Raw genomic sequence first — 16066 nt, forward strand, 5'->3', positions numbered from 1 at the left:
TATTTATCAATTTCTTTCAATTTACCAACTGCTTCAGGTAAGTTTGACATTTTAAGTACATTGGACAAACCTTCACTATTTGAAATAGCAAGTAATTTAGATTAATATGTTCATATAGTAGCAAACAAAAATCTGAGAATCGCTTTTACAGTTTAAAAGAAAATCCGAATGTTTTGTCTCAAAGAAATTCGCATTCACACTATGCATTTATTGACTCACAAAGATTAGAAAACAGGTGAGTTTTTTCACTCGATCAGTATCTTCAATGTTAAGTTTCCAGTCCTATATATAAGAGGACTTAATTCTGGATGAGGGGATTGAGTGCACCCTCAGGAAGTTTGCAGATGACACCAAGCTGGGTGGAAGTGTTGATCTGCTGGAGGGTAGGAAGGCCCTGCAGAGGGACCTGGACAGGCTGGATCGTTGGGCCGGGGCCAACTGTATGAGATTCAACAAGGCTCAGTGCCGGGTCCTGCACTTGGGTCACAACAACCCCATGCAATGCTACAGGCTTGGGGAAGAGTGGCTGGAGAGCTGCCTGGCTGAAAAGGACCAGGGGGTGTTGGCTGACAGCCACCTGAACATGAGTCAGAAGTTTGCTCAGGTGGCCAAGAAGGCCAATGGCATCCTGGCCTGTATCAGGAATAGTGTGGCGAGCAGGACCAGGGAGGTGATAGTGCCCCTGTACTCGGCACTGGTGAGGCCACACCTCGAGTCCTGTGTTCAGTTTTGGGCCCCTCACTACAAGGACATCGAGGTGCTGGAGTGTGTCCAGAGAAGGGCAACAAAGCTGGTGAAGGGTCTAGAGCACAAGTCTGATGAGGAGCAGCTGAGGGAGCTGGGGTTGTTTAGCCTGGAGAAGAGGAGGCTGAGGGGAGACCTTATCACTCTCTACAACTACCTGAAAGGAGGTTGTAGCGAGGTGGGGGTTGGTCTCTTCTCCCTAGTAACAAGCGATAGGACAAGAGGAAACAGCCTCAAGCTGTTCCAGGGGAAGTTTAGGTTGGATATTAGGAGAAACTTCTTCACCGAAAGGGTAGTCAGGCATTGGAACAGGCTACCCAGGGAAGTGGTTGAGTCTCCATCCATGGAGGTATTTAAAGGGCGGATAGATGTGGTGCTCGAGGACATGGTATAGTGATGGACTTGACAGTGCTAGGTTAACGTTTGGACTCGATGATCTTAAGGGTCTTTTCCAACCTTAACGATTCTATGATTCTAAGAGGCTCCTGTCACTTCAAAACCCCCCAAACCAAAAACCTCCAGAAAACTCCACAATCCTTTTGGGAATAAAAAGGGGCAAAACAGAAAGTGATGAATGAAAATTAAAACAGACCATACATCTTTCAACGCTTACCTACATGTACCTTCATACACACGCAGGTCTCCACTTAACTCACTTAGCTTAGCTGAGCAGTGTCTTTAAGAGAGTTTTAGATTAATAAAGACCAAAGAACCACCCTTCCAGCAGCAGTGATGCAAGCAGTTTCTGCAATAGCATATTGCTCAGTGAAAACATAAATATAGCTCCAGATGGCAGCTCAGCAGATCGCAATCACAGGTATATTCCAGAAGGTGTGATCAGTATTGCCTAAATGCTAGTTGAGTGAGCCATAACTAATGCAGAGTTCATGATACAGTCTTTACAGTCATTTATCTAATGAGAAAGCCTATGCTGAAACAGACTGTATCCAGGACCACCAGCAGCAAACCTGAATAAACCCGGACTTTGCCTACAGACTGTCCTGTCAAAGATAAATAAAACACATTTAAACATCCTGAAAGCAAGTATGCAGATTCAACAGCAACAGCATGTGGCTGCATAAGAGACACAGGCATATTAATACCTGGATTTAGATGGAACAATAAAATCACATAAAGTTAGAGACCAAAATATAGCCAGCCTTAATCAATGACCTTCTTAAATGGTGCAAGAAGGAACTGCCTTAAAGGCTTAAAAAAATATTTTTAAGCTATTTTGCTATTCTAACTGGACCTTCTCATTAGTGATGTTGCACTACATTGAAAGAGTGCTGAATGATAGCACTTACAATCTGTCCCCCAGGAGACTGAGAACCAGGGCTCTTACCTTAGCATTTTAATACCATTTGCCTCCAAAGATGTCTCGATTCTGAGCTCTGCAGGTTTGGTGTGCTTAGAAAATACTATCTTTGCCTTACATGTTCTGATACAAGAACTAAAGAATACCTGCCTATAACACACTCTTGTAATAACTGTACACCTGTGAAGAAAGTCTGCCACACTGAGATTCCCTCTGGTTGGATTCAAACTCTACCAGCCACACAGTGAAAGAGAGTTTAACATAAGGAAAAAAAAAACAACCCCACACACTAAAAAAAACAAACCACAAAACAAACCCACAACTGCAAGAAGAAGGAAAGGAGATGGACCTCTAACACAGCAATTCCAGAACAAAGTCCACAAATTGAAACAACAGTCCTTAAGAATGCTCAAAGAGGGCCTGGACAATAAGGACAAAGTACAGAACTTATAAAAATAAAAACACTCATAAAGGAGAATTTGCTCTGGCTTAACTAAGTAGTAATAAGCAGCAAGAGTGATATGTATGTGAGACTGAGCTTTGAGGCATGTTCCTATGGATGTTGCTAGGGTAACAATCAAGCTATCCTACTTTCCAAGCTCAGAAAGAGGTACCACTATGATGCTAAGTTACATATAAGCAAGTACTCCAAGTAAAACTTGTTTCCACAAATAATAAATTGTATCTTACTCCATTACCAGGAAATAACCAAGTAGTAAAGTGTCACATGGCCTAACGACAATGCTACAATCTCAACAACTGAACAGAGAAGGAAATCTTGACTCAGTCATCTCAGATTAGTTACATAAATAACTCAGCTGATCATTAAATACTTGAATTGTAACTTTGATTTCGTTACTGTATCATGAATTGCAGAGTGTGTTAGAAACGTTCCAAACTTTGTTAAAACTCTTATTCAAAGACAACGGGATGGCTACACATGTGATTACTTTGGCAAATGTGGATAAACACGCAGGGAGAAGGAGGGATGTTCAAGTGAACTACTTTCTGGTCCCCATCTGTCACATGCTCATTTCTACTAGGTCTGTAAGACCTTTTTACCACCTTCAATAGTTGTGAATAAATTATAGCACTACGTAATAGCTAAGTTGTTTCCCCATTAGAAGAACTTTGACAACAAACTGTCAGTTGAAGATGCAGCTATTGCATATTCAGTAGATGTCTGGAGATAATTTGTAGAGGGAAATATGTTGACAACATGGTTTAACGTATAAGCTGTGTGAAGCGCATGATGTTTGATTGTCCAGAACTATTAGGACAAAGTATAAAAATCTGTAGCTCAAGTCCAGCTGGTATCGAGCAATGCCCTGTAAAACTTCCATTAATAGATATTACACATAAATCTTAAGACCCGAGAAACACAAATGAATCTAAGCACTTATATAGGATTCAAGCAGAAAGTGGACATCCAATTCAAAGAACACAAATGAAGTTTCCCAGACATTTCCATTTGGGGTTTTGTTTCCAAATGAGAGTGAGTCCTGAACCATTCGTAAAGGATCCGAGTCGTGGTGTACATCGCAGATGAGTTTCGCAAGGGACACCCCTAGGGCTAGGAAACAAACTCCTCTCATTCAGCTTCAGGTCAAGACAGGTCTAGCAAGTCATCTTAAAATTCATACCAGGAATTTTTAAGGCTCTCAAGCTCTTTTAAGCAAAGCTCCCTGGGTGTCTAAAGCTCCACTTCAATGTATACTCAGAAATACTTTGGATTCTCGTACTTGGCACTCCTCCATTTAAACCACTCAAGGACCTGACAGGCATGCCACAAGCACACTTAGCACGCTGACACAATGGAGTTCTACACAGAACAGTGACTTCAGACATGTTCATTCAGTAATAAAGCCAGATGGCTCCAGGTCTTGCTCCCTCTTTTGTTCAGTAGCATACGGGGCAACATAGCAACGTCTAACTTCCAGATGTGTGACTGGTTATACAACACCCACTTTTCCTGAATGTGCAGTTCTTGGTCTCAAAATAAAATAAAACCTATTATGAGGAACAAAACGGGCAGTTCTATTGTATAATGCAGTACAATGGCAAGATATTTTGGCACACATGTACATGATTTACAATCCCTGAGAAAACGAGTGCAGCGTTGTTCAATCTAACACATTTTCTTGAAAGCAGCATTTGTACGTGATTTTCCTTGGTCTCTATCAGCTTGACTATTTACACTAAAACTCTTTAAGGGAGAGTAATTTATTTAATGTTTGAAACACGACTGAGGCAATGAAATGTCAACCGCTGAAACTGTTGTGTGGACCTTAAGTATAAAATACAGTAATAGTATTTTTTTCCTAGGAAACCTGGTTGCATTTCATCCACCCTCATTAGACACGCAAGGCCGCCTCATCTGTTACCCCAGAGCAGTGTAAGGTTGCTGGCAGACTATTCTGGGGAAACATCCATTTCTCCAGCTCAAGGATTTTTTTGAGTTAGTGGTCACGTCCTAGCCCTTAACTCTCACGGACCGAGAGCCTCATGGTTATGTCTGAACTACAGTTACCAATAAATATGCTTAACATGAAAAAAAATTTACAAATCCAATGAAAACAAAAGGCTCTACCTCCAGCATCATTTATGGAACACTCTTCTAACGGACAACTATTACAATTTTCCTCACCTCCTCTTGATGGTTAAAAACTGAACAGTATGCACACAGAGAGTTCACAGAACACTGCTCAGCCCGTGGAGGGGAGCGGGGGCGCGGGCAGGCTGTTGTTACGCTCGCGTCAAGAATAATGACCAGTTTATGCACAGACTGCATGAAAATTACGCTCCGCTTCAGAGCCCGTTTCAAACGCTTTCAAAGCCTCTGTTGTTTTGTTGACTCCTCCCTCAATACCTCTGATCTCAAATGTTTTAATGAGATCAGCACATGACAGAAAACTGGTGACATGTGGATAAGTAGTTATATCTCTCCTATCTAATATTTAAGATGTATTAAATTTTTAACTGTTTTTTAAAGGTAAATGCTATTTATCTGTATATTGAGAGACAGCATCCAATTCCACCACATGCTTCTGAAAAGTCATTTCAAGTTTTGGCACTGAATTGCAATCTTAATTCCTCACAATAAATTAAAAAAAGATCTCATGGATTTACCCACTTACACAAAAGCATATCAATTATCTGAAGTCTTTTATATAAAATATGTGCATACACCATCTTGATTGCTTCTGCCTCAACATGCTTCCTCTCCAATGGCCCAGTCCTTAAGGTGCCAGAAATTTCACATTTCCCTTCATTCTCCTACACACTAGTCCTTTGAAAATACACCAGAGGTTAAGCAACCTCTCAGTTAAAATAATAAAATCACTGAGACTATACTATACTCAAAAGATTTTGAGGGCAATAACAATAACATCCTTTGATTAGTTAATGCTCAAAATCTGATTCTGACGACAAACTGATGAAAAACGCTGCTGACCTTAAAGGTGCTGAACTGGTCTTCCAGTTCTTCTGAAATTAAGCCTGCTTGTACTGTGGCTTACATAGGGGGCTCCCTTTTTTATTGGTTTTGTTGGGATTATGGAACGTGTTTGTTTTCACTGAAACGTAATGTATTTTCTTCAATTACTGATAGTCTCATACGTTTACTCAGGGTAATTTTACAACTGATTGTTGTAAAGCCTGGCAGTTTACATTGGAAAGATAGATGTTACTTTTGTTAATTTGTAGGAAAAACATTATCACTGAACTCAGAAGCACTGAAAACTCACATAGAATTTCTTACTAGAGACAAAAGTTATATATTTGAATACACTGCAGAAATTTGCATTTGAGCTTGCTACAAGCAAAGTGCCTCAACTGAAACCCTCACTAACTATACTGATTCTTCAAGCATAGCCCCAAACTATCCGGTAAAGATATCATCTCAATACGTAAAAGAGCTGTTGTGTCCACCTGTTTACTGAACAGTAAGAGAAAGAAATGCCAGCAGTAGTTCTGGCTGCTTATAAGTGCAGATGATCAACGACAGATTCCATTACTAGCAGCAAAAACAAAAGACAAAGGAAGCTTTTGAGCTTCAGCAGCCATGAACAGTAAAAGAAACCAGAAGTTAAAAACAGGAAAGCTTTCTAGCAATTAGGAAAGGCAACAAAGTATTTTCTACAAGGGCCTACTTCAGTACTATGCAGATCTTATTTGCTTGCACCCAAGTTTATAACCACACTGAATCACAGGTCATGACCAGTCAGGATTCTCAGAATTCAGAAGAAATCATTCCACAGAACTCCATAGGCTATCAACTCTATTCCTTTCTTTCATGTTAAAGTCAAGAAAAAAAACCACAAAGATGAGTAAAACCAGCATCACTGTGACTGTTATTGTCATAGAGAAACAAATATTATTTGCGTGTGCACACAGTCAATACAAAGCATGCCCTCAGCTTGGAAGAGGATACACTTTAGTACCAATCTATAAAAGCCAGCTTTATTAGATGCTCATGGAACAAGCAACTTCTCCTGTATCCTGACATAGGTGCAGATAGCTAGTTTGTTCTGATCTTGACATCTCAAGCTATAGTCACAGTTAAATACTTCACATATTGTAGTTACAGAAACCAGTAGTCCAAAACTCAATTTCATTATATATAAAAGGTCAGACCCACTTTCTAGGCTTCCACTAGATGACACTGGCTTAGACTCCAAGTTAACATTTCTCTTTAGAAAAGCAGAAGGTTAATGCCCTGAACATGTCAAAATTTACACAAGTAATAAAAAGAACATGTTGAGAATATCAGCTTAAGATTCTCTCTCAGCATTCCCTCACACCCTGCATGGTACAAAAATACTAACATACTTATCTTCCATAGCTCTTATTTGATCCATCTCAAACAGTAAACTTTCCTACTTAAAAAATAGAAGTTGCCCTGCTATACAGGGGATTATGCTTTGAAGTGAAGCCTGCAGGTAGATCTGTAGGTTTATAAAAGTCATGCTGCACAATTTGCAACATGAACTGCTGGATAACTAGATAGCAAGAGCTACCACCACTAGCTTGCTTGTTTCCAAAACATCATCAATCCAGGCAAAGAAAGATGTCCTGTTATAAACAATTCCAGGTCCAGAATAATGAAATCATGCCTTCACAATAAAAATCCATTAAATAAGTCAGTTCTTCCTAAGAGAAAGTAAGTATGCCAATTAAGCAAAAACCCTGTTACAGGGAAGAACTGCCAGCAGCACAAGTTATTTTAGCTGACATTACTTCAGAAAAAGCCCACCATTCACCATCTGTTCTGGCACAAATTTTGAATGCTAAGAAAGTTTCCAACATCACTGATGAAAAGAAAGCAGTCAAGATGCAGAAGTTTTTGTTTTGCTGTTAAAAAGAACAAGCATCTAGGACAACTCACATTTCAGCAAGAACAAACACAAAACAGAAATTTTGCACGTTTCATTACAGAGAATTACAATAAGGCAGAGTGCAAGTGGAAGACATGTAGGGAATATAACACAAAACAAATAAAAGCTTCTTACAAATTTTACATGAGAAGCCGGCAGGCAACTCCAGGCAGTGGGTCACAGTTTAGACCCCAGGTAATAAGCATACATCTACAAGGTTTTTTCCAATTGCTAACAAGATCAAAACTTTTGGAAGCTAATGGCTCCATCAACCTTTTAAAGAGAAGACTAACCATCAAAACAAACTGTTTTGTTCAGACAAAGAAAATAAAAGACAATGTGTGACAAGGAAGCCAAAGGAATCAATGTAACACAGAAGGAACAAAAGTCGGGGTAGATGGTATTACGTTAAACACTCAAATGAACCACCACACTAGGATAAATGATTTCGTCCAACATGCAACTTATAACCAAAGTGGAAATTAGAGCAAAAATAAGATGATACGAAAAAAGTGATAAAGAACGAAGATAAAGTAAAATACATAATTCATCCACCTCAAGGCAACATTTGTAATTTCAGAAGCAGTAAGAAATTCTTAATGCCTTTCTACAAACCATTGGTGAGATCTCACTTAGAAGACTCCATGAAATTTTACTTCTCCATGCTCAAAAAAAAGATGAATTCTAACTGGAATAGCTAGAGAAAGAAAACTCACATGGGAATTGAAAGCTTGTTTCACAATAAGACTTGCTTAGTCAAGAAAAACAAGACGTTTTAAGAGAATATGACTACTCTCTATAAATACATGAATGGAAACAAACACCATAAAAGAAACAGAGGAGCTACTTAAGTCAAGGAGAACAATGGCATGAAAATGAACCTTTCAAATTTCACCATACACCTGGAAATCAGAGGTCTGAAGTTTGAAGACAGCCTCTAACAAAGAGCTACCTAACACTTCAATTCCTTTGAAACATTTGATGAGTTCACAAAAGGGATTATACCAATACTATGAGGATAGCAGATGACATCATGTAAGGTAGAACGCAATTCCAATGCTATCCTCCATATTCCCATGATTTAGTCAATGAGTATAATGTACTTTTCCATTAAAACTCATGGGGAAGAAATTACTTTCCCATTTCCTCCCTAGTTTTGTCTAGCGTAAAAAATAGAAACAAACCACAAAAAACCCCCATGAGTAAAAGCATAAAATGAAGTTTGCTAACTGGTAAGAGATTAAGGATTCCATACAAAACAACAATCTGAAGATCGTGGGTTAGAACTATGTAGTCCATCGCTGTGACAAAGTTTAGACAAAAACAGATGAATATTTCTGTGCCACATAATTAACAGATTTATTTCTCCCCCACCTGAAACACAAAGTCAGTATGTCTTTGCAATTTATGAATGAGCTGAACATTTAGGGCACCTTTTTAATAGTCTGGAAAATAAGGCTCCAAAAATCCCTTACAAGTTCGTTCTTAGAAAAACACCAAATGACAGATGGAGTTTTAATATTTCTCATGACACCAGATGATGCTTTATGTGCAGTCATGCAATACCTCTTAAATAGTTATTTCAAAAAATACTATTTGATGTCACAAAAAGATTTACTAGTAATTTAATATCAGTTATATTTTCTGTCTTAATGGAAGAAACCAACAAGGACAGTTTAATAACTCCACCTCAAAACTCTAGGTAGTATGCTGAATACGTGAGCTAGGATTCCTAGAATAAAAAACTCTTAATTATTTTTTAATCAACTTAAAAAAAATTTAAAGTTACTGTGCATCCCTTCACTTTTACAGTTTTTATACTGACAAGCTTAAAACATTTCAACATTTCTACTGTACTATAATCTTGCCTTTTTTTTTCCTGCTTGCTTTCTTATTTCTCTCCACAGGGCAATTTAAACAGAACCTATTTACTAAATCATTTCAAGTCACTTCCAACTGAAACAGATACATTATACCATAGAAACCTTGGTTTGGTGTAACAACACTGCTTGATCCCTCATAAAGCAGCCCTAAATTTGTGCAAGGTTCAAGAACAAATCTTCAGACATAATGGGTTTCTTCCTTCACCCAATCAATTTCTGAATTAATCTAGAAACAACACTGTTTAGAACTAAGTATATTCCTTCCTTAAAAGAAAATTCTTTCCTTTTTTTTTTTTTTTTTTTTTTTTAAGTATTTTAAGTCCAGAGGAGGTTGGGAATGAAAGACTTAGGCAAGAACTTTTATGAAACAAGAAAAAGCTCTAAATGTTTTTAAGAAATTCACATTCAAGGTACTATTTTATGTTCAAATCAGGAGTGCAAACTAGAAGTAGTGCATGGATTTAGGAGGGTGTTTAGTGCTGTCTATTCATCAGATTTATGTAGGTATGCAGATGGCAAAAACCTTAGTGAGGGCTCTACATTAGTTTTGTAGCATCTGTCCTACTTACCAGCAGATCAAAACAGCATTTGTTTGAGAGCATTCAACCCACTTCCACAAAAGTGGACAAATATTGGCCAAAGAAAAGGAAATCCATTTGAGGGTCTCTCTTTCTCATCTGGGTATGTAGCAATTCCCACTGACAGCATTATAAAGTCATACAAAAGAAGTCCATCTCACTAGGCTAGAAAGCTCCAACAATAATGCAGAGGTCAAATTCTTCCACCACTAGATTTATTGTTATTAAATGCCAAGTAGGAAACAGAACGATACTCTAAAACCTAGTTTTGTTACTTCAGTTTTGTAAGTATAGTTTTATCACTTACAATTATGAAATATGTCCTTCATAGACATACATAAGGCTAGCAAAAATCTGGGTATCTTAGTACAGTTGAGCACAAAAAGGCTGCACCTCCACAAGAAGAACCTGCCACCAAAGCCTTCCCAGTACACGTTCTTACTACAGACAAATCCCTGGAGCAAAGATCTCTAAAATGTGCAGACCATATCAAAACATGTTTTATCTTTTCACAGAGAGGAACGTTCATCAATTCTGTTAGTCACTCAAAGTGACCTTCCACAGCCTAGGTCAGGCTGACAAGATATATATAAGTACACTATCATTTCTATAAAACATATTTATGAAAAGACTTTTAGCTTACCGTTACAGACTTCAGAGTCATTCCATGATAGGTGCCCATGGTATCAATTTTAAAGCCTTCCGTTTCTGCAAAGGAAAAAAGTCTCTTTTAAATCATTATGAACATAGGGACGTCATGTCTAAACGGACAACACTGGAAATATCTTTGAAATTGCAAAGAACACATCTTGCTATTGGTAGTGGTTTAGGTCCTGTTCACCATACAAAACCTGCTTGGTAATTAGGAAATCTGTGTTTTCTTTAGACAGAGGTCCATTTGGTATTTCTGCTTTCTGTAACCAGAGTAAGCTTTTCTTGCTGCATGGAATCATTCAATCCACTCCAGAGAAAGGATATAAATTTAAATCTTTGTAAGAATATGTTACAACATGCATGCAGTCTCAGAAATTCTCTTCACTACAAAATGGAGAAGTACTTCATACTCCCAGAATGCATTGTAATGGAACATATTCAACTTGTAGTTGCAATAATGGAAAGATATACTTAATAAGAAACCGCTTTACATGTTGATTATAAAACTATGGCCACTTAACATGATACATTCACTTCTGGAGTGCAAAAGAGCAACAATGTCATTGTCATATGATATAGAGGATAGAATCTGCAGAAATTCACACTACCAGACTAAAGGTGATAAAAAGGGTTGTTTTGGGGTTTGGGGGTTTTTTTAGTGGTTTTAATCAGACTGAATTTATGCTGACTAAGTGCCAGAAGCCTGCAAGTGCTCAGTGACTAAACCTGATGCCGCTAGCCTGTTTGCTTTTGAATACTCCTCCTCTGTCCTCCTATTCTCAGCATTCTAAGATCAAAATCAGCTACTGAACATTGCCACCAGGACTTGCAAGGAAACTTTTTTCCTTTGGTAAATTCCCCAGCTTTGTGCATCTTCTGTCAACTGATCCTATCAACCAACCACCCAATTAATTCGTACTTTAAAGTGGCATGCTAATCACCAATCAAACCATGATAAGCAAGTATTTGTCTATACCTAAGCAACTTTTGAGCTATTTCAACTAGACTTGGGTAAAGGTAACTGATAGCGTGCAGGAACAGCTAATGGGAATTGGAATATTATTGCCATTTATTACACCGTCTTCACACAATGCATCAGCACAAAAACATAATAGACCAAAAATAATGCAGAATCAAAGTAATGCTCATACCTGAATCTACAAAAAGTTCAAGAAAAATATTAGATTTTCAAGACTGATAGAGCTGCTTGCTCTTATCATGAGTAAATTAAACTGAAACCTAGACAACCTTGAAAACAATGCAGATGCTCTGGGAAGCATCTATGGTTGCTCATTCTTTCTTCCTTAGATGAGAAAGATTATCAGGAAATGAGGTAGAGAAGTTTCCCAGATTTAATAACTTTCCAGTGCCTAGAAAAAGACACCCAAGAGTTGAAAAACGATCATACTCCTCTCACCACAGAGATAGGTATCTACTTTCTGAACACTGTTTTTGGTTTTACCTTCCCTCCCTTACCCCCTCAATTATGCTACCAGACCTACCACCAACTACTAAGTGAAGAGGCCTAGTGTTACCGACCATGTTTTGTTTTACAGACTCACTTCAGCTCCAGCACTTCATCTTGGCTTCTCAAGGCCACCCCTCCCCTTTTACCGGATTTAACATTTCTGAACTACACAGAGTTGATTCTGAGAACGCAAAATGCAGGTACAGACAGACATGAATGCAGTCTTCTCTATTAATAAAATAAAAAAAAAAAAGGAAAGAAAAAGAAGCCTTCCTTCCCTTTGTAAACTGATATTGCCGTACCGCCTTTCCCCCCAGCACCAAGCAGTAATTATGCATTGAGTATTAGCTCAGGGCTCATACAGCTGAACTTGATCTACAGACAGCGAAGCTGCATCCGATGAACACTTCCATTGGTAACAGTTTTCTCTGTGACTATATAGGTCACTGCTTCTGGGCAAGGAGCACATTAATATTTCAGGTGCTGCCTGGAGCCTTGCAGAATACTTGCTAGAGCTCCCCTAAGTTGAAGAGATGCTTTTGCTGACCTGGAGTGACATAAATCAGAGGTGTTTAAACTAGGCTGACAGTTGTTTGCAAATTTCAGAAGGTCACCAATAGAGGAACCTTTGCCCTTTCCAGACTGACCTATTATGGGTTCATCATGCCTGTGATATGGAGAATTTCCAACTATTTCAACCAGATGTTCTTCCCAAACTCCAAAGAATACAGACACCCCTTAACAAGACCAGGAAAGCAGCATCCCCTGTTGTGCCTGGCCTGCCACGGTTCCTTTCCTCTCGGCACAAATCCTGGTTCTAGAATTAGTTCTACATGTTTTTTCCCTGTTTCTTATTTCTTTCCACTGGACTCTTTTTCTACTCTGTCCCTAACAAAACTTGGCATTCCTTCCGCATTAATTAAAAAACCCTAACCCAAGCCTCCACCAGCATTGCAAAGGGAATAAAGGCCCACACAGCCAGCAGCACAGTTAGAAAATAAATCGAAGGGGAGAGAGGCACCTGTCAGTCAACAATCCTCTGCTCAATCATCAGTGGTTTCATCTTTTGCTAAAATCTCCCCAAGTCCCTCATAAAATGTGTCCTGGTTCATTTAATGAGCCGCAAGAGCCACTAAACAGAGGCTCTGGCTCTCACGAGCTCCCTGCTCCCAGCCTTGTGCTCCCCCTTCCCCCTAGCAGGAGGGGCAAACAGCTAGGATCCTAAAGAGCCACCGGTTGTCTCAAGCATTAGAGTGGGCACTCATGCCTCCTGAACATTTCCAGCACCTACACAGGCTTTCCCATTCTATCTAACAGCTACTCAGGCAGTAAATAATAATAATAATAATAATAATAATAATAATAATAATAATAATAATAATAATAATAATAATCTGTAAGTAATGGCATAGTACTTTTCCTTATTAAAGTAAATCTAAGAGATGCTAAATGGTCGAAGTAGAACATAGGTACCCACTTACATTCTTGCAAACAGTTACTGCAGCCACTATGGCGTCTACTGCGGACCCCAGGGTCTGCTACCAGCAGGTAGGGTGGGATGAGTAGAAAGAAAAAAAAAAAAACACCAAAAAAAACCCCTTCCAAACTGCCCAGCAGGTCTCCAATTTCCTGCCTCAAGCTCTCGAGCAACTGGTGAATGAGAGTTAAGCATTGCCAGCTTCCAGATAACCACAGCAACCCTCCTTTAACTGGTAACAGCACAGACACGTTTCTCAGAATACAGCTTTTTTGGTGAATGTGAGAGGATCACGCCATGTGATATTCTACCAGTCAGCCACTCGCTTTTCTTACAGAAATAAACACTGCTACAAGTGAGAGCCCTGCCACTCGCACTTTTGTGCCTTTTTATAAGGTCTCAACAATTTGTACACTTGGCCACGTACAGTAGCATCTTCAGTTCCCCGCACTGTATACAGCCCGCGCAAGGCAGAAAACAAATGCTTCCAAGTCAGTGACTCCGCAGTTCTAGCTGCATTCCCACTTCAAAAACTGCTGAGGGTGTTAGCCAGGTTAATGCAGCTGGTTGTGAAAGACAATCAAGGCCCAGGCTAGAAAGGCACTTCTTCCAGAGCATTCTCTGAGGGCAGTGGCTGACCCTGATGCAGCTGCTCAAAAGCAGACCTGGGATAAAAGAGGACCCACAGGCCACAGTAAAGAAGAGCAGAACACAGAGCAACCTGGAGCACCAGGGGACATGCCCTCAGCATAAATGCTGTACCATACCCTCTGACTAAGAACACAAAAGCAATACGTTTCTCCCCTCCCTCCCAAACCAGCTCGAACCTGTGCTGCTGAGTCAGGTGCCAGAACAGAGATGAAATATTAATGCCTGGCCAAGCATTAGTTTACAATGCCAGCTTCAAAATCACAGCTTCACTGATTGTAACAGAGGAAGCAGATAAAATTATAAGCCATCTACTAAGAAAAGAGTATTTAAGAAAAGAGCCCTTTAAATAAAAGTATCATGATGGCAAGACTTTGGACCCTTATTTTTAAATTGGAATTAGATGCAGAGCAACTGCTAAAAAAAAAAACCTAACCTGAAAGTCTTCAATACGAGATTTTTAAATGGAATCACAAAAGTTATCATACACATTTCCTCTAGAAAAAAGAATGCAAATGAAGCCCAACATTAATGTACTGTGTCAAACTGTGTTGCAACTTTTTCTGTTTGCCAAATATAATCAGTTTTATAAGCATATAAGCATTGTTAGAAACACCGACATCAATAAATGCCTTAAAAACTACATCTTTAGAGATGGAACACAATAACTAGTACTGAATAATCAATTTTAATGCTTCAAAAATATAAACCATCATCAGTTAACATTAAGACTATCTTTTTCTTCTCCAGTCATTGCACGTATTATGATCACAATTTCACAGTTCAATGGCCTAAAGACTGTCAAAAGAATCACACACTTTTCCAGTGTAGTTCATCACTCATTACCTTTCTAGCATCATCATACATCAATCTGACTGCCTCCTCTCTTTTAAAAGAATTAGACCTGGAAATGAAAATATGCACACTAATGCATTGGCTTATTGGACTGGTTATATTCTACATCACCATTTGGGCATATGTTCCATTTCCTTGCATACAAGTATTCATGCTCAAAGTGCCTTCCATTTGCCTAAAGCCCACTGCTCTACGTCAATCTAGGTCACTCTGCATTTTGATTCTGCACCTGCTGCAGCTCTAGCTATCCAATCCAGGTGCAAACTTGAGCACTGATACATCACCAAAAGAATAGCTTTAAAGAGACTCAAATTAACCTGAATTTCTGGAAGGAACTCTAGGCAAACAGAAACAGAACAAAGGAGCATGTATCCGAAACACTGAAGAGCTTGAGTTAAAGACTTTGAATTGTGGATGAATAAGATTGAATAACCACTTCTTTTTTCAGCTGTATACTCTTCAAACCCCAGATAGCAACAGCTCTGCAGACTGCCTGGAAATGATTCACTACCCCACTTCACACCCATGGTAATTAAATCACTGACACCAAATTTCATTCTACAGAAGAGTTTACTGAACACTTCTTTTCAGTACTATACCCTAACAAGTAAAAGTTAAAAGTTTCACACCTAAATTTCCAACCTACACTAATTAGTTTACAAAATTCTCTGCATAGTTCATATGTAACAGTTCAGTAATAAACTTACAAGTAATTAACACCAAGTTCCTAGAAGTTTCTTAGAGTATGAATAAAAAACGTTACAGTATGAATCTGTATATGTTTTCCAACACTGAAGTGAATGTACAGTACTGAACTACTTGGTCAAACCAAGCCAGAAAATAGAGAGACTGCAATCTTTTTCCAAATGTGAATCTCTTGCACATATTCTCACTAGAAAAAAAGCAGAATCCTATAACCTTAAAAAATGAATGCAATAAATAAAAGTGTATCTAACAAGGCAGTCAAGTTTCAGAACTCTGGATCTCCTGCTACCAGTTCTCCTATTCTCCTTGTGTGAACAGAAATCACACGATTTAAAAGAAAATACTTATGAGAAACACTTTA

At 38.8% G+C, this 16066-nt stretch overlaps 1 protein-coding gene across 1 annotated transcript in view; it reads right to left on the bottom strand.

The window, feature by feature from the left end:
* Positions 1–16066, bottom strand: part of CDC73 (cell division cycle 73) — a 118627-nt gene that overhangs the window by 67687 nt on the left and 34874 nt on the right. Inside the window, exon 10 of the mRNA XM_087733017.1 lies at positions 10542–10606. Coding sequence (XP_087589143.1) covers positions 10542–10606 — 65 coding nt within the window. The remainder of the gene's footprint in view (positions 1–10541; positions 10607–16066) is intronic.

Source organism: Nipponia nippon, unplaced genomic scaffold, assembly GCF_047370975.1.
Source record: "Nipponia nippon isolate SJK-2023a ecotype South Korea unplaced genomic scaffold, ASM4737097v1 scaffold_5, whole genome shotgun sequence".
In the NCBI taxonomy this organism is placed as follows: Eukaryota; Metazoa; Chordata; class Aves; order Pelecaniformes; family Threskiornithidae; genus Nipponia; species Nipponia nippon.